This window comes from Muntiacus reevesi, chromosome 10 (assembly GCF_963930625.1).
Source record: "Muntiacus reevesi chromosome 10, mMunRee1.1, whole genome shotgun sequence".
In the NCBI taxonomy this organism is placed as follows: Eukaryota; Metazoa; Chordata; class Mammalia; order Artiodactyla; family Cervidae; genus Muntiacus; species Muntiacus reevesi.
The window spans coordinates 13,755,071-13,774,369 of NC_089258.1; the positions used below are offsets into that span (position 1 = coordinate 13,755,071).

Below are 19,299 nucleotides of genomic sequence, written 5' to 3' on the forward strand. Positions count from 1 at the left end.
AGAATTTGGGATCTGGTTCTCAACTGGAAAATTGCTTTTCAGGGAGAAGGTCATGTTTTCCACTGATAATAGGGTCATTTGTATCAAGCGAAACGCACATCCTTCCAATCTAGAAGGAAGTTTAAGTTTCGGTTCTCTGAGAAGACAGTAGGAAACACATTTCTCCCTGGCTAGGAAGAGAGTATTGAGGACAGGGAATGGGAATTTAGGCACCATTCCAGCAATGTCTGGGTCTGTCCTGAGCCCAACCAAGGCCAGGGTGGTATCTCCAACCGGGTCTGGTGGAGACAACGATGACTATTGAAGGGGAAAAATTACAGGACAGGAAAATGAAATGCCACCCCCACACAGCTGCTTTGTGCATTCCTTCAGCGCTCTCAGACTTTGATATTTGCATAAAAGGGCCTGGATCAACTTCCACCCCGGGACAAAGCAGCCAGCAGGTCGCCGTGGACAGGGCAGGCTTTTTCCTCATGAACAGTCTGCAATTCCACAGTCATCAGCGTGTGTACCCCTCCTGGACCGAGGGGTCGGCTCAGCCACACCATGTCTGTAACTCTGCGTGCACCGTCTGGGTCTCTGGCCAGCAGACCTTTCCAATGCAGGCTTGTCTTTGAGCCTGTTTACAAAGCCTGAAGTTACTTCTGTTTTGTTTTAGCCAAAAGGGTGAAGTGCTGCCAGCAGTATGTCTGGAATGTTATTTACTTGGTACATTTCTGTGGCTTTTCTTTGTAGCGCTGCACATGCCAGAGCAAAGGGTCATTTACTTGAAAATGCCAGGTTTCGCAGTTTGTCTTCTCCACGGGCGACTTTCTCAGGAAGAGGAAGTTTAGCTCCTGCGCCTCTCGGTTCCCTCCCACCCTCCTCCGTCCCTCTCACCCTTCTCTCCGTCCTTCCTGCGTTCCTTGCTGGCTTCCTTTTTTTTTTCTTTCTCTGAGTTAGTGCTCTGAAATACTGTTGGCGCCTGCTGCATTGCACCCTTGTATCCTAAATGTCCCAGCTACACTTTTATTTCCCGGAGTTTCTGGTGGACTCTGCTGAAATCCTGGCAGACACTTTCTCATTTGCGTGCCTGCCCTGTTATTATTGCACATGAAAGCTGTCTGTTTTGGCACACATGACTGCCGCGATTTCAGTTGAGCTCCCTGAGCTGAATGGGTGAGGTTGTGCAAGGGAAATACAGGTGGGGTTTTCTCTACTGGTGGCCGTGGGGGCGGAGGACAGATCTGCAAGCAGTTCTGGCTTGTACAGAGCCCACATGATGGCAAATGCATGGCTTTTAAAGGAAGGAACCAGTGTGTACAGTTTCTTAATTTGGAAGGTTTCACAACTACTTGTGTTCAATTGATGGAGGAGAGGGTTTTTTTTTCAAAGCAAATTCTTCATTCAAAGACTGTAAACAAGTCCTGGATAAGTGAGAAATACCGAAGCACAGGAGGTATATTCCCTTTACCACTTCTCTCTTCAGCCTCCCTTCCTCCCATTTCATCAGTGCAGCTCTAATCATGGTGTTTGGGGTTTTAAAACAAAGTATGGGAAATGAGATTAGATATTAATAAATCTCCCTGGCTGGTGCCAGCCCTGGGGCCATTTGCACACCTGAGTGAGTGAACTTCCTTCTCTCTCTCTGCCTATCATTGTGTCATGTGAATTATAAGCATCTGTAGATAAGAAAAGATACCTTTGAAATTCTCAGCCTTACAGAGATTCAGCCTTTATCAGAGTCTCTTGAAACCTCACCCATCCATGGCACCTGTGAGTTTGTTACCTCTGTAACCAGCCCTGGCCTGAAATAGAAAATGTTTGGTTCCATTCTTCTCGGCTTTTCCTGTCCTTCTGCATGACTTCTCACTTTGTCTGTAAGCTACTCGGATTTTTGGCTGAAGGGTCTTCTTTGATCACTGTCTTGACAGCATGGGCTTCGCGTTCCCACACCTGCTCTTCTTTTACAGTCCAGATTTCAGAGTAAATGCTTCCATCGCCTTGTAATTTCTTCAGTGTAAACCTCGGTGCAGGTTACTTATTACAGGTAATAGCCTTTTGATGACGGAGACAACTGCTTGGCAGAAATGGCAGCCTGAACCGCTGCCAGGAACACAAACTGCCACTTTATTTATTTCTAAAAGCATCTAAGTTGCGAGCCTATCGGTCGTGATCTAGCATGCACATGATAATAACAGGCTGGCAGGGCTGAGAAAGCTGCCCCAGGGGGGCGGTCAGGAGGACAGGCCCTGACAAGACTCTTGTGTGTTTTCTCCCCCATTATCCACAGCCCACACATCGTCTTCCTCTCTCAGAGCACCTTGACTGGAATGAGCCAGCTCTGTGGGACCCGTCTCTGCCATGAAATTGCTCACGCCTGGTTTGGCCTGGCGATTGGGGCTCGAGACTGGACAGAGGAGTGGCTGAGTGAAGGGTTCGCCACTCACTTGGAAGATGTGTTCTGGGCCAAGGCACAGCAGGTAAGTTTCAAGTGCGCTAAGCATTTCAGTACCCAGAGTCAAGTTCAACTGAGTCGTTTGCTCATTCAACAGATAGGTATTGAGTGCTCATTATGCACCTAGGTACTTGTTCTGTCTGCTTTGTAAATGAGAGGAGAGACCTTACTCCCCGTGGGGTTCCCTGGGGTTCGCGATCTAGTGATAACAGGGAGACCAGATAGGTAAACAACAGCATCTGCAACATGTATGAATGATTACTGTCAAGAAAATGAAGCCAGATAGAGAGGGGTGGAGGAAGTGCTGTTTGAGAAGGTGCTTATCAGAGAAGGTCTCTGATGAGACGTTGAGCAGAGACTTGCAGAACAGGTGGTGCTGTGGTGTACGCAAGCACTCCTTTATGCTTGTGGTTGTGTTGACATCGACTGTGTTCTGTCTGCTTTGTTAAGTGATGAGATGAAATTTTAAATCCAGAGTGATGATCTCAGATGTCTGCTGCAAGTAATGAGGAATGAAGCAGCTGGTGTTGCAGGTTAGGGAACGGGGAGGACTGTGGTACACGGGCCGCTTCCCCTCAGTCCTGGCCAATTGCTGTCATGTTGAAAGGAGGACTCAGTAAAGCCTGGACTTCTAGTGTTTTAAAAGAAACCATGACTCTGGATTTTTATGTGACATTTATCAGTGTGAAAAATATGCAGACTAAATACACACCGAGGCCAGACTTGGTCAACACACTCCTAGTTTACAACCTCAACTTTAAAGAATTAGGCACCAGCAATAAGGAAGATACGGCAGCTAACCTGCTTCCTGCTTGTTTTCCAATTCCTAACATCTGGGTCACGTCTTTTCCCCTACCATCTCTGCATACTGGACTATTTGAATTCTTCTGAAATTTGCAAGTTTGTACACATCTGCATGTACACATCTGAAATTTGCAAGTTTGTACACATCAAGTTCCTTCTGCCTGTTGAAATCCTGTGCATCTTTCACTAGCCAGCTTAAGGTCACCTTCCTTTGATAGCCCAGGCTCTTCATCTCATTCACAGTTCAGTAATGCTCTTCTAGAAACTTTGAGTTTCCACTGCAGTTGTACTTACGTCTTTTTTCTCACTTGTTTCTTCTTCCTCCCATCCTCATGAGTAGGTGATGACCTCTTTCTCAGTGGCACAGTGGCCTGCTCATCCTCCCACCCCCCTTTCCCACCTTGGCTACTGAGCTAGCAGTGTGCAGAGCTGTGTCCCCCTCCACGCAGAATCTGTGAAGAAAGGTCACATGGCAGATTCTTGAGCAGAAAGGCTGGGTTTGAAGTAGGACCCGGGTTGGAATCCCAGCTGTGCTGTTTACCAGCTTTGTGAGTGTCAGGAGGTTAAGTCACCTGCCTGAGGCTCAGTTTCCTCATTTATAAAATGCTTAACCTTGCAGAGTGCAAGGGGTGGTGTGTGAATGAGCTTATTAGCACCATGCCTGACACATGGAGTGTGTGCAAGAAATACCAGTTGTCCCTCTTGTTCTCTTCATCTTTGTTTTTGCCACCACCTTGCGTGGAGTAGGCATTCAGCAAGGATTGAATAGGTTTAATGTAAACGTGCCTCTCTCACCATCTCTCCCCTGAGGTGCTTCCATCTGAGACGATCAGATTTGTGCTACTCTGGTAATCATGAGTGTATGTCAGGTGTCTGATGACCATCTCTCTGCCCTTTGTGTCCTGAATCCCCAAAGAGCACTCCCCCTTTATCCTTCCTCTTGCCTCTACCTCCTGGAATCTCTTTGCTTGGGTCCTGCCTCTAGCTGTTCTGCCCTGCATCTATTAGTACTGATAGAGGCACAAAGTTGGCCTGGCTGCATCTCACAGCTATAAACCTTCCATGTGTCCATTCTCTGCTAGATTCATAGAGATAAAAGGCTAAGTCCACCACGCTGCTTTGAGAAAGGTCAGAGTCTAATTTTGAAGATAAGGAAAGCATATAGTGGAAGGAAGAAGTAAATAAGTTAGAAAAGAGAGGTAAACACTAAGTAGTGTGGGAGTTCAAAGGTGAAAGAGGCTGGATGTGAGAAAATCCAAAAAGCCTTCCTGGAGGAGATGACTTCTTATGAGCCTCAAAGGGAAATAGGGGTTAAAGTTTCTCTGTCCCTCTTTTACCCTTAACCTGGAGTAGGGGGCAGTCCATCTCATCATCCTTTAAGGTACATGCAGTAAATCCTCAATGTGTGAAAACACAGACACCCCCCGAAGTGAAGTGTCCATTCTGGAATCAGCACAAAGTTTGGAAACATTTCCAGGGTTCATCGCTTGCTCTGATCCCTTCCTTGAACGTATAAGACTGAGCTGCTGGTGGTTCCTGCCAAGCCTCCTCAGCCAGAGAAGAGTGCTCCTCAGGGCAGAAAAGGGTGGGTGGCCTCGGGGAACTCTCCCGCTCCACAGGTTGCTTCATGACTGAACAAGGCATGAGAGTGCAGTGTTCCTTTTCTGCCCGGGAGACTGTACTTTGCAGCGCCACGCATTATCAAGTACGGCAAAGGGGAGTGGGGGATCTCTGAACAAGGAGACAGAAACCTCCACTCCTCTCAGTGGCGTTCCACAGAGAGAAGTGAGTTGAATTAGTGGCAAGTTGTGTCATATAACTTGTCATCAACTTGGAGAAAGTCTAGACTTCTTTACAGGTGTCTTAGTCAGCTCAGGCTGCCATAACAAAGTACCACAGACCAGGAGACTTAAACAGGCGAAGTTCAAGATGGAAGTGCTGACAGGCTTGGTTTCTGGTGGGGCCTCTCTTCCCTGGCTTGATGAGGGCCATCGTCTCACTATGTTGTCACATGGCCCAGAGAGAGAGTTTCAGTGTCTCTTCCTCTCCTTACAAAGACACCAACCCTATTGGATTAGGGCCTCATCCTTTTGAACTCGATTAACCTTAATTACCTCCTTAGAGGCCCCTATCTCCACACAGGGTCACACCAGTGACTAGGTCTTCAACATAGGATTTCTGCTGGGGGAACACAATTCAGTCCATAACAACAGGACACACAAGTTTTGTTGATCATATCACCACTACTAGCTACTTGGCACTTCTGTCCCTCCCTGAATGGCAGCCTGCTCCCTGGCCAACCCTAACCGTTCCCCATTTTTAAAACATTTCACACTCTTTCCAGGCCCCACGAGCTTTGTACATGCTTCCCCTCTTCCTGAAATTCCTCCTCTCCTGGCTGACTCCTACTTTCCTCGAGGACCAGTTCAAACCCCATCCCCTCCACAGGAAAACCTTCTGAACACCCTGGTTGTCCGGGGGGCTCTGGAGTCCTTCCTCAACCCCTGCCATCACTGGACTCCAGTGGTTAGTATTCTCATCTGTCTCCCTGGACTCCTCAAGTTCATAGCTGTGTCCATTATGTCCCCAGGGCCTAGCAGAGAATCAGTAAAGATCTGTCAGTTTCCAGGAATGCCTGTAGGCATCGACAGTCCCCTCCCCAGTGGATGTCCTGCTGCCCACCCCACCCACCCCCCACTGTGGCATTTAAAGCCGAGGGGCCTTGTGAGCACACGGGTGACAGCAGCCAGTTCTGACCAGTAGGGCAGGGGTGATGGCCCTCCTGCCAGAGAGGGAGTCCAGGCATTGCGCTCTTCCTGGTTATATGCAAACAGAGTCATCTGGGTTACATTAGCAGGCTCCACTGTAAACAGCCCTTAACAAAACTGGGGGCTGGGAAAAAATAGGAGGTAAATGGAGGGGACCTTTCCCACCCTGTGCGAAAAGACAAGGCAAGACAGGGCTGGAAGGAATCAGAGTGGAAACCGGCCCCTAGGGAGGTCTGCTCTCTCCAGGGCGGGGCGGACAGGGGGAGGCGGGGAGGCTGTCGGACCAGGGGGCACCTCCCAAGCAGGCAGCGCGGGAGGGAGGGCCGGTTCTTCCTTTGAGGGCCTGAAAGGCCTCTTTGGCCCTCAGACTTTCCCTGTGGGGCACAAGGCGCAGTGGGGGCTGTCTGTGCCATCCCCCCCGAAACAAAGCCCGCTGCTGCATTGGCGGCTGAGCCTGCAGAGGACAACAGTGACTGTGTTTTGTGCATATGTGTTTGTGTGTCTGTGCTCTGAGCAGCTGGCCCCCCACGAGGCCCAGGAGCAGCAGGAGCTGAGGGCTTGCCTGCGCTGGCATCGCCTCCAGGACGAGGTGCAGAACTCCCCGGAGGAAATGCAGGTGTTGAGGTAAAGTCCCCATGATCCTGTCACCTTCCCGTCCTCCCCATCTCGCTCCTCCTTCCCTTCAAGGCACCCCCAAGCCATCTCTTAAATCTGCTGGGTTTCCTTTTTAAATTAAATTGGGCTAGATTACTCATCCTCCCAGGGATGTGATTGTTAACATTTTAAGTCTTTCAGGGCGTGGGTTTGGATTTGCCTTCTGACATTTTCCTGGTGTCTGTGTTCAGGAAAAAAACTAGCACAGGGCCATTTCCAGGATCAAATTCTTCATTTGAAGTTCTAACAGTCACTTTACATGGTTGACCGTGGACTTTGGAGAAGGTGAGGATCTGGTAGCCTGGCAGACAGTAACCCTTTAAAGCCAAAAGGAGAAAAGAAAAAAAAAAGCCTTTAGGAAAATATTGATTCCTAAGTGTTTAGTAGTAACAGATGTTTGTGTCAATGGGGCCTTTTGTTCCGGCTGGGTCCCCGGCAGGAGGCCACTCCCGTGCCGGTGGGAGGATTCTACTCCTGGTTTCCCTGGTTTTATTTTCAGAGCGTGTCTTGCAGCACTTGTAGGATTACTTCTTGCCATTTCACCATTTTGGGGGGGGGGGGGGCGGTTTCTCTCCTCTCCTTTTCTTCACTTCTCTAAATAGTTGTTTATCTGAAACCTTGAGCCTAGGCCCCAGGAGCACTGTGGTTACTATGGCAACAGAAGCTTTCCTCCTGCCCCCCCTGTTGACTGGAGCCAAGCCTTTGGAATCTGCAGTCAGACAGGTGGGAAGGCGGCCATCCAGGAATCGCCCCTTATTTTAGATGGCAGCCCCCAGGGCCAGTCTACTGCCTGGGTAGGAGCCTGCCTGGACCGGTTCTGTTGCTACTTGTTTTTAAATAAACAACCCCCTCTGCAGTGCCTGCACACTAAGGCCAAGGTCTGAGGGAAATGCCGAGTCCAGCCTGACCCCGGCGAGGCTGGCCAATGGTTTTGTGCAGCAGCGCTGGGTGTGGCCGCTCTTCCCAGGGAGACGTCTTCCCTCGCACACTAACCGCGGGCGTCAGCTGACTCATCCATTGTTTAGGAGCCAGGAGCCTGCCCTCCCCACCCAGCGCCACTGTGAGCGTCCTTTCCCTGAGCTGCCGGGTTGGCGACACCCATGGCCACCATGGATAGGGTCCCGGCTCTCTCGGGACTTACACTTAGCGGGGACCCTCTTGTGTGCACCGCTAGTTACAGGCAGTGAGAAGTTGATGTGAAGGGAACCTGGAGATTTATAGTAGGGAGGCTGGGCAGTGCCTCTTGGAGGAGCACCAAGGCCTGGAGGCAGGAAAGGGCCTGGCATGCTGGGGTTGAGGAAGAAAGGATGGTGGTGCGGTTGGAAGGGCGGGAGAGGCGGGTGGGAGCTGGATCATTCGGCCTTGTCCTGAGTTGCTCCAGGGCCTTAAGGACAGAGGATCCGATCTGTCTGGTGTTTTTACACTGCTTCCCTGGCCGCTGTATGGCATGGACTGCAGGCAGCAGACGAAAAGCAAGAAGAAGGGTTAGCAGGTTGCAGTAGTCTACACTAGAGGTCCTGGTGGCAGCGGGGAAGACACAAGAAGAGACCTGTTTAAGACTTGCTTTGGCAGTGGACCTGGCAGTTCTTTGGTCTATTGAATATGGAGAAAAGGAAAATGAAAGTGTCCAGAATGACTTCTAGGCTTTTGACTTGAGCAGCTGGGTAGACAGATGGTGATGCCATTTGGTGAGATGGTAAAGGCTTTGGGAGGAGCAGGCTTTGGAGGGAAGAATAAAGATTTTGGTCTTGCATGTTGTTAAGTTTCATGTGCCAAATAGACGTTCAATATGGAGAACGCAGTGGGGTTTACAAGTCAGGAGCTCAGTGGAGAGACTGAAACATTCACCCTATGGATACTTACAATTCTGAGCCTGTTGAAATCACCAGGTAGAAAAAAAAAAAAGTGAGAGAAGAGGTAGGGAGGAAGATGAGGAGTCAGCAGAGAACCTGGGGAAATCAATGTAGAGAAAACCCAGAGGCCAGGAGTCATGGAAGTCAGGAAAGAAAATGAGTCAAGAAGCCGAAGTGCGGTGTCAGATGTTGCTGAGGGGTGTTGTAAAAGGGATGGAGAGAAGTGACCTTTGTTTGGATCACATGAAAGATGTTGGTGACCTTGACATGCATGCATTTATTCATGAGCTGTGGAGAAGGGAGTCAGATTGAAGTGGGAAAGAGTGAATGGGAGGTCAGGAAGCAGAGACACTGAGTCTGGACTTCGTGAGAGCAGTTGTGCTGGGAGGGGAGCAAGGTGAGCGTCTGGGAGCTTTGTTTTAAGGCGGCTGATGCAGGAACAGACTGGTGTGTGGGCTGTGTAACCACCAATCCCGCCAAGAGTCAAGACTCTCAAGACTCAGTTTCCCCACTTTCCAAGTCCCTAAGTCCCTTCGATGCTTCCAGTTCTGAATGACCACAGACCATCCGAGTGGGTAAGGATATTATAACTAAAGTTAGTTGATGAAATGCGTTCCCAACATATAAACAGCCAGATGTCCACTGGGAAGTCAGCACACATGCCGAAAGCCTTGTCTCGGGGGTTCATGGAACTTCTGACGTCCAAGAGCTTTTCCTTTGTGTGTGGAGCTGGGAGAAGGAATACCCTATTTTTAGACCCTTGTGCTAGAAGGCTTATTATGGCATTTGTTTTTCTTGGTATTCAGAAATTGTGTTTGCCTAAATTTAGGCTAACCACGAAATGAGTGCATTTGAAAGATTTGTTGCACATCAGTATGGAAAATATTGTTATCAGATGCACTTACAATGAAGAGGAAATGTTTCTGAACCTGCCCTGAATTGTATAGTCTCAGTTTAGTTTACTCCCATCCCTTAGAATTCTCCCTTAAATGGGCACAGAGAACCTAGAAATGACAGAAAGTGAAAGGAAAAACCAGGGTTGTAAAAGTTTATTCTCAGATTTTTGTTTTAATACACAAATAAGACCTTGGGAAAGAAGTCTCATAAAATGATAATCAAAGATGCTATCTTTTTTTCCCTTTCTTTTAAGATACCCCATGGCCTTGAAATAATGGACCAAGAACAGTTTAGAAGTCTTAGTTTCACACTGCCAGATGCAACGGAAACTTCAACTTACCTTTGCAACAACTTTCAACATGGTTGACCACTCTTTTCTAAAAACACTTTCTTCTCTTGGCTTCTATGTCACACTCTCCTTGATTACCTTCTGCTTCACTGCTGGTCCTTCCTCACCTCTCCTGCTGGCTATTTAACATCTTCCCTTAGGTGACTCATGGTTCCGAAAGACTGATTCAAGTGTCCAACATCATATAGCTGATTAAGGGCAGAGTGGGGATTGAAATAATCCTCTTTTCCCTACTCTATCTCCCTGCCTCTGAAGAACTCAATATAGCATTTAGTTGCGGTTAAAAAAAAAAAAAAAGAAAGAAAGAAAACTCCAGGCATCCTGAACTGTGGAAGGACCTGAAGGTTGTGTTGAAAAAAGAATTCTTAGACCAAAGCATCTTTGTGTTTTCACACATAAGAGTGTGTCTGATTATTTCAGTCAATATAGGGAAACAGCAAATTCAATGTTGTGTTGATGATATTAAAGGAGTATTAACAAAGTGAGAAGAGAAAAATTAAAATTATGCTTGTCTCTGACTTGCTAATTTCAGTAATTTATAAGACCTGTTCCATGCGTGCCTTCCATATACCCAGTGTTGAATTATGGCTCTCATCAAATGTGTCTTAAATTGACCTAGTGGTAAGTTTTATTTGGTTACAGCAGTTCCTTGTGTTTTCCTAGCTTTCTCAGCCTTCACTGGCTGGGGAACCTGTGACGTGCCTGCAGGCTCCTAAGGCATAGTTTCAAAAGGCTAGGGTCACATTACTACTGGCTCCATGCCTTTTCTCATTTGTTAATTATTAAAATGCCTTTCCCATAGACGAGACCCCAGTGGCTGTCTCCAGACCCTCCCTCATCTCTCCACCACTCTGGGCAGAACCGTTCACACTGCAAAGCCTGATCTTATTGCCGTTCCACTCTCCCCGGCCTGGCAGCCACTGCTTCACTCTCTCCTTTTCCTTTCCCCAACCCCCGGCCTAAAAGCCCCTCCCTTGTCCAGTGCAGCAGTCCTGACTCTTAACAAGCAAGGTGCCTTCTGAAAGGCTCCCGTGCCTCTGGTCTCCAGGATATAGCTGCATCCGGCCTCTTCTAAGTGCTTTCAGTCAGCGCATCATGACTGGTCAGCGGGATGGAAGAGCTATGCTGGCAGGGTCAGAAGAAATCTCTTGGTTTTTATTGTTTGTGATTTATTATCACTTCCCCCCTTTTCTGGATTCATTGTTAAAAGTCAAGCTCGTGCTGAGAAAATCTTAAAATATATCACATTGAAGAGGTGCTGACAAGCCCAGAGTCTGACGTGGCTCTTTCTAGCTACTGCCTCCACAGTTGATACGGTTCTAGGGAAATGTGAGCTCTTTTCCTATCTTCCTTGTGAATCCCTCGCTGCTCCCCCCCATTACAAAGACATGCCATAATAAGAGGAAACCCTTCAAGTCTGTAACTCTGTCTATGGCCAAAATGAATGTTCCTGCCACAAGTCCTGTGAATTTGCACAGTACCTAAGCACTGTTTTCCATTTTTCCCTTAAAAGCCTATGTATAAACCTTCTCTAGTATGCATGAAGTCTTCACCTTTAAAGTTTTTTTCAAAATTCTTATTTCTAATCCTTCAAGAACACAGCAGTCTTTTCCCACCCACGTGTGGGAACGTGTCCATCCATAGCCACACAAGCCTTTCTCATGGAAAAACTCCAGACAGAGTGTCAGTCTTCACCACTGCTCCTCCGCCCTGAGCCTGAACACTACCCAGAATTCTTCTTTCAGTCTTCCCTGGCCCTGTGGGCATGAATAAATCCCTTCGCTCCTCCTGGGCAGCTCCTTTCTGTGTTGCCTTTGGTATCTATTCCAGACCTTCCCCACCCTCCCTTCCTTCTCTTGCTCCTGCTCCAAAGGGAAGACTGCAGCCACCAGCCTTTGATTCTGTAAGCACAGCAGCATCCATGTCTAGCCTGACCTCTCAGATGTCTGAGTGCCAACCTGACAGTCTCAAGCTAAAGAGAAATGTCTGGTTTCAGAAACAAAACTAGAAATGAGTATGCCTTGATGCATATCACAGAGCTACATATATGAGTGCGCTTTAGACCCCTCTGCCTATAAGGGAGATGTGAAGAAAGATTAGCATACCAAGGGAGGAAGAAGTTCCCGTCACTTTGGACGTGAACCGGGGTCACAAGTCTAGGGAGAATTGTTCCTGAGGGCCCTGTGCCCTTATGATCACCAGATTCTGTAAACATAGTTTACCTTATTTGGCTTAACTCGTTAGGCTCCTCTCCTCTTAATCTTACCGTATTAGGCTCCTCTGCTTTGTTTGGTACTGTTAATAGCTCTTTCCTTCTGGAAATTTCTATCACCCGACTTTCACGGCTGCCCCTCTTCTGGTTCTCCTTGGTCCCCTCTGCCATCCCCTTTCCATCTCCTTCACAGTCTTCATCTTCCTGTACTTAGAGTTGGCCTTCCCTAGGGGACCGCTCCTGACTGCTCATCCTCCTGGAGTGGTTTCATTTAAACACTTTCTTTTAGTGGGGGTTCCTCCGAAGCAGATGAAATTCTTGTTAAAGAGATTTGTTAGGAAGAAGTCTCAGAAGGGAAAAATGGAAGGGAGAATGGACAGTCAAGCTGGGTGCCATGATATCAAGTCAGGTTATACAGGAGTGCTCTGGAGGCAGTGTGGGTCAGCTTCAGAGTAGTCCCCATCAGGGGCAAGGAGCTCAGAGTGCGAATGTCCCAGCACCTGTCATCATTGCTGAGAGAGAAATGCATTCCCGCTGCTTCTGGTTCTTGTGTTCACAGGCAAATTAGGCTCAGGCAACCTGAGGGCCACATCTGACAAAGAGTCACAGAGAACATGCTAAGAGCTTATGTGAACACAAATGATGAAAGGGTCCCATGGGATATGAGTGGGGCATGGGCACAGCTGGCCACACCTCTCGTCTGTGCTGCAGGCTCCCAAACCTCCAGCTCTCTCTTAAAGATCAGATGTGAATGCTGAACTGTCCATTTGACACCATCTCTCCCTAGTGGCTCAGATGGTAAAGAATCTGCCTGCAATGCTGGAGACCCAGGCTCGATCCCTGGGTTGGGAAGATCCCCTGGCGAAGGGAATGGTTACCTACTCTAGTATTCTTGCCTGGAGAATCCTCATGGACAGAGGAGCTTGGGCTACAGTCCATGAGATCGCAAAGAGTGAGACACAACTGAGCAACTAACATCTTCATTTTTCTTCTTTCTTTCTCCCTGTAGCCCACCAGGCTCCTCTGTCCATAGGGGTTCTCCAGGCAAGAATACTAAATGCCGGGTGCTTGATAAATGCTGAAGAAGTGAATGTTGTAGACAACATGATCTCTGTCTGAGTTTCTTTGTATATTATTCAGAGAGTTGAAATATTGTTCACAAGAGAGTAGATAGACAAATTCTAGGCTGCATCCGCAGAATTCAAAGAGCTAAGAGTTTAGTATTTGTAAGCTTAGTTAGAAAGGGCCATTCAGAAGATGTGAGGCTTGAGCTTGAAGGGTAAGAGAGAATTGCATTGGCGCTAGTAAAGCAGTAAAACGAAAGGAACTCAATGAGCAAAGCCTGGCAGGCATAAACAATGAATTGATTATGGACATAGCCATTAAATGAGAAATGGGTTTCCTGACTAGGAGAACCGTTAAGAACCTATGAGACTGAAGGTGGACCAGGCTGAGTAATGGAGTTCCTTTGATGCCAGATTCAAGAGTTTGCATGTGACCGTCTAGGCAGTGGGAAACTTTTTTCAGTTCCAAGAATGACATAGTGAAAATGGAATTCTGGGAAGATTACCCAGCCTTTGGGATAATGTACAATTGGAGAGACAGTGTAGAGAGGCCAGATAGAATTAGATGGCTATTTCAGGAACCCAGACCTGAGATTCGAAGAGCTTGGGACCCTCTTCTTAAATGGTCTAAGGCTTTGAATGAGTCACTCATTTGGGGTTTTTCAAAACTGATTGAAATGTCCATACAGCTTCAAGACGGCTTCTAATAAAAGGATGTAAAGCTGTCTCTGATCCCAGATAAGGACCAACTCAATAAAGGAACTGACTGAATACATGAGCTTTGTGAAGTTTGTTATCACCTGAACAGAGTGAAGGGCAACGGTCCCAGTGCCTTCTTGGCCGAGACCTAGTCTACCCTGCCTCTTTTTAGAAAAAAGTCGTCTGAGGATGCAGACCTAAACTCTCTCCAGAGCTCGTTAGTGTTCTGTTCTCAACCCAGGAAAAGTAGCATAGGGTTAAGTCAGCCTCGAAGCCAAACGCCTGGATTTGAGTCCAGTGCTGACCCTACTACTTGCTATGTGACCTTGAGCGAGATACACAACCGTACTGAGCTTAGCTCCTCACGGTAGAATGGGAATAGTAACACAACAGTTTCCATTTTATAGGTGAATGTGAGCAATAAATGTGATGAGTACACGCAGATCATTTAGAACACACGTGTTAGATTGAATCACAGGAAATTGCCATTTCAATGCGTCTAAAATGACTTGAGTATTGTGAATTTCCTATGGTTCAACCTATAGTAAATACTCAACACATGTTAGATACTGTCATCTAGACCCTCTGGCACCAAGTAAATGTTTGCTCAACAAGTGACAGGGGGCGCAAGGACGCAGCCCCCTCGGCCAGCCTCACTCGCTCCTGGTTTATTCTGGTTTCCATCTCTTCTTTCATGACTGCCACCCTCCAGCTGGCAACCACAGAGGCACCCTGCTCCTGTCTCTTTACCAAGCAAAGCCTAGAAACACCTACCTTTCCTCCTCACAAACTTCCAGTTGGCTAGAATGTTCCAAAGTTCATTTTGCTAAGAAGTTAAGAGAATTTTTTTTTTAAGTTAGTTAGTTATTGACCACACCCCACGCAGCATGTGGGTTCTTAGTTCCCCAACCAGGGATTGAACCGGAACCCCCTGTAGTGGAAGCTCAGAGCTTCAACCACTGGACTGCCAGGGAATTCCCCAGAAAGCATTTTTTTAAAAGTAGAAGAATGCCTGGTTACAAACGGAAAGGGTAAGATTAAAAGCAAGCACACCGCGCCACCCCCCCACCCCCACCCCCAAACTCTGAACATTAAACAAAAATGCTCAAATGAACCGCCTGAGGAAAGAATTAACTTGGCAAAGCTTCTAAGACTCTTGGGAACCTATTCTGGTCTAATCTCTACATAAGGGCCACCCTGGTGTCCCCTCTGGATCTGCTCTGTACAGCTTCCCTGGCCTCTGTGCAGAATCTGACTACAGCCCTGAGAAGAAGAGCATTCTTTGGTCTATGGCCTTCAAGAGTTCCAACCCGGGCTCAGACTAGCACTGGCCTGCGAGGTTCTCGATGTCTGTATCTTGGAACTCCTGCCCTCCACCCGCCATCACTCAGGCTCAAGGCCCCCTCCACCCCATTATCCCTGTCTGCTTTATTGTTTCTGGTTCTTTGTTGTTGTTTTTGGTTTGAATCACACATGCTGGGCAGCTAGCTGTATAGACCGCTTCTCCCCTTTCGTGACAGGAGGCAGCTGTACCTGTGCCAGCATTTTCTGAAAAACTCGAGGGGCTCCCAGCCAGCCAGAAACTCACCCTGCCCTTTCCTGTCTCAAAGGCCAGCTCCACCCCCGTGAGCTGCCCACTCAGTTCCTGAGGGTGGAGGGACACCCTCAGCTCACACTTCTTTTACCCAGCAAAGATGACAGACACATCCTGAAGAGCTGACTCAAATAACCCTTTCTTCTTCATTTTTCCGACCATTCTCTGGTTACTCATCACTCAAGTATTTCTAAGGGAGGGGTAGAATTCTCTTTGATAGGCCCATAATTACATATGTAATGTACCTGGTGTTTCTTTTTTGCCATAGCATTTAGTAGATTACATTCTTTTTAAATATAGAAAAACATAAAGAAGAAATAAAGTAGTTCATAAGCACTACTTAGTTAACCTAACCATGTTTAAAAAAAAAAAGAAAACTCAGTTTCACTTTCAGTTCAGTCATTCAGTCATGTCCGACTCTTTGCGACCCCATGAACCGCAGCACGCCAGGCCTCCCTGTCTGTCACCAACACCCGGAGTCCACCCAAACCCACGTCTATTGAGTCGGTGATGCCATCCAACCATCTCATCCTCTGTCGTCCCCTTCTCCTCCTGCCCTCAATCTTTCCCAGCATCAGGGTCTTTTCAAATGAGTCAACTCTTCGAATCAGGTGGCCAAAGTATTGGAGTTTCAGCTTTAGCATCAGTCCTTCCAATGAATATTCAGGACTGATTTCCTGGACTCTCAAGAGTCTTCTCCAACACCACAATTCGAAAGCATCAGTTCTTCTGTGCTCAGCTTTCTTTATAGTCCAACTCTCACATCTGTACATGACCACTGGAAAAACCATAACCTTGACTAGACAGACCTTTGTTAGAAAAGTATAAAATTCCATCCCTACCACTGTAGCCCTCACCCTAAGATAATCACATTGTCTTGTGAATCCTTTGAAAAAAAAAGGCTTATAAGCATATATGCATAATTTTCCTGTATTACAACCCTGTGGGGTACTGATTCATTATAACGCTATTTGCTTATGAAATATTTTCCTAAAAAATAACTCCTATATTACATAAACCACTCTATAATAGTTCACTCCTATTTTGCTCATCCTCTGAGGATATCTCATGCCCTCAGCCAATTCTAGCACTGTCTACATTACATTCTTGGCTAATGAGTACTAATTTGCCATTCAGAAAAACTCTGAACCTCTACTTTTGCCTGTAATCTCATGTAATCCTAAATTGACTTCTCTTCTACAGATTATTTGTTTACTCCTCGTTTGTCTCCCTCATGCTCTGTATTTAGTTTGTGTTTTGGCCAATTGTTTTGACCAAGAATGACTGACAAAAGCTGTACAACTATTTGAACCTGCTGCAGAGACACAAGAGAAAGTATCTTGGTGGTGGTTTAGTCACTAATAAGGTCCGACTCTTGCGACGCCGTGGACTGTAGGCTGCCAGACTCCTCTCTCCATGGAATTCTTTAGGCAAAAGTACTGGAGTGGGTTGCCATTTCCTTCTCCAGGGGATCTTCCTGACCCAGGAATCGAACCTGGGTCTCCCACATTGCAGGCAGAGTCTTTACTGACTGAGCTATTGAGGGTAGCCCAAAATATTAACAAATAGTAAAAAAAATCTTACTACATATTAAAACCCAATTTCATAGGGGCTCCTCATCTTTTCAAGTCAATGGTTGAAGAGAGAAGGGATAAAAAAGAGGGATTGTATTTCTGTTAAACGTTGTACTGTAGGGTCTAGTCAAAGTAATTAGCTAAGAAAGTAAAATAAAAGACATTCACATTGCAAAGGAAGAAGTAAAACTATCTTTTTGTGGATGGCGTAATCTATATGAAAAATTCTAAGGAATCCACCCCCAAACACTGTTAAAACTAATAAACAAGTTCATTAAGATTGCAAGATACAAGAGCAGTATACAAAACACAGTTGTGCTTCTTTCTGTTTTAATTGAATACTGTGTTAGTTTCAGATGTACAGCAAAGTGATTCAGTGATTTTATATTTTTATATATATATGGAGAGAGAGAGATGCTATGCTCATGTGTGTGCTCAATCACATCCAACTCTTTGCAACGCCGTGGACTCTAGCCCACCAGGTTCCTCTGTCCATGGGATTTTCCAGGCAAGAATACTGAAGTTGGTTGCCATTTCCTTTGCCAGGAGATCTTCCTGACCCAGGGACTGAACTGGCATCTCTTGCATCTCCTGCACTGGCAGGCAGTTTCTTTACCACTAAGCCCAAGAAAGATAGATATCGTTTTCACATTATTTTCCGTTTAGGTTATTTACAGGATATTGACTATAATTCCCTGTGCTATACAATAAATCCAATTGTTTATCTTCTTTATCTATGGTATATCTGTTAAGCCCAAATTCCCAGTTTATCTCTCTCCTTGACTTTCCCTCTGATAGCCATAAGTTTGTTTTCTATGTCTATGAGTCTGTTTCTGTTTTATAAATAAGTTAATTTGTGCTACTTTTTAGGTTCCACATTATAAGTGATATCATATAATATTAGTCCTTCTCTGTCTGATTTACTTCACTTAGTATGTTAATTTCTAGGCCCATCCATGTTGCTGCAAAATAACAATCTTTCTTTCTTTTTTAGGGCTGAGTAATGTTCCATTGTATATATGTACCACATCTTCTTTACCTATTCATTAAGACAGTTGTGTTTCTTTACACTAGCTATAATAATCTGAAAAGGAAATTAAAAGACAAATTCATTTATAACATCAAAAATGATAAAATACTTAGGAATAAGTTTAACAAAAGAAGTGCAAAACATACTAAAAACTATAAAACTCTGTTGAAAGAAATTGAAGAAGAACTGAATAAATGGAAAATCATCTTGTGTTCATGAATTGAAAGACAGGGTTGTTAAGATGCAATCCTCCCCACACTGATCTACAGATTAGGTATAATCCCTGCCAAAATTTCAGCACTCTTTCTTTTCTTTTTTTGCAAAAATGGACAAGCTGATCCTAAAGTTCATATGGAAATTCAAGAGACCCAGAACAGCCAAAACAGTCTTGAAGAACAAAAGCAGAGTACTCATACTTCTCAGTTTTAATGTTTACTACAAAGTTACAATGCACTTCCAAGGTGGCTTGCCGGTAAAGAAGCTGCCTGCCAAGCAGGAGATTCTGGTTCAATCCCTGGGTCAGGAAGATCCCCTGGAGAAGGAAGTGGCAACCCATTCCAGTATTCTTGCCTGGAAAATCTCATGGACAGGGGAGCCTGTAGGGCTACAGCTCTTGATGTCACAAGAGTTGGACGTGACAACAACCAAGTTACAGGAATGAAGACAGCATGGTACTGGCATACGGCCAGACAAGTAGATCAATGGAATAAAATTGAGAATCTAGAAACAAACACTGTCATTCATGGTCAGTTAGTTTTTTGATTTTTGTGTGTGTGTGTGTGTGTGTTTTGTTGCACTGGGTCTTTGTTGCTGCGCCAGTGCTTTCGCTGGGGGCTACTCTTTGTTGTGGTGCCCAGGCTTCACAATGCGGTATTTTCCCTTGTGCAGCACAGGCTCTAGGCACACGGGCTTCACTGCTTGCAACATGCAGGCTCAGTAGTTGAGCTTAACTGCTTCATGGCATGTGGAATCTTCTTGGACCAGGGATCGAACTCATGTCTCGTGCATTGGCAGGTGGGTTCTTACCCACTGTACCACTAGGGAAGTCCAGTCAGTTGGTTTCTGACAAGGGTGCCAGAACTATTAATTGGGGGAAAGAATATTCTTTTCAATAAATGTGCATGGGACAGCTGAATATCCCCATGCAGAAGAATGAAATCAGACTGTCTGCCTCACATCACATACAAAAACAGATTCAACACAGATCAAAGACCTAAATGTAAGTTAAAGCTATTAAACTATCAGGGGGAAAAGCCATAGGTATAAGTCTTCATGAGCTTGGATTAAGTAACAGTTTCTTAGATATGACACCTACGGAGGGTCAAAAATCAAGGGAAGAAAGTATCAATAAATTGGACTTTATA

At 46.1% G+C, this 19,299-nt stretch overlaps 1 protein-coding gene across 13 annotated transcripts in view; it reads left to right on the forward strand.

Moving 5' to 3' along the window:
• Positions 1-19,299, forward strand: part of AOPEP (aminopeptidase O (putative)) — a 392,839-nt gene that overhangs the window by 234,240 nt on the left and 139,300 nt on the right. For 10 of the 13 annotated variants that reach the window (XR_010664622.1, XR_010664620.1, XR_010664621.1 and 7 more), the window contains exons 6-7: positions 2,273-2,462; positions 6,527-6,633. Coding sequence is in view for 10 of the 13 variants with exons in the window: in XM_065947320.1 (XP_065803392.1) it covers positions 2,273-2,462; positions 6,527-6,633 (297 nt within the window). In the remaining 3 variants the exon portion in view is untranslated. Of the gene's footprint in view, positions 1-2,272; positions 2,463-6,526; positions 6,634-6,854; positions 7,147-9,666; positions 18,666-19,299 lie in introns of those variants that run through there. The other 3 variants (XM_065947322.1, XM_065947323.1, XM_065947321.1) reach the window with 3 other exon arrangements.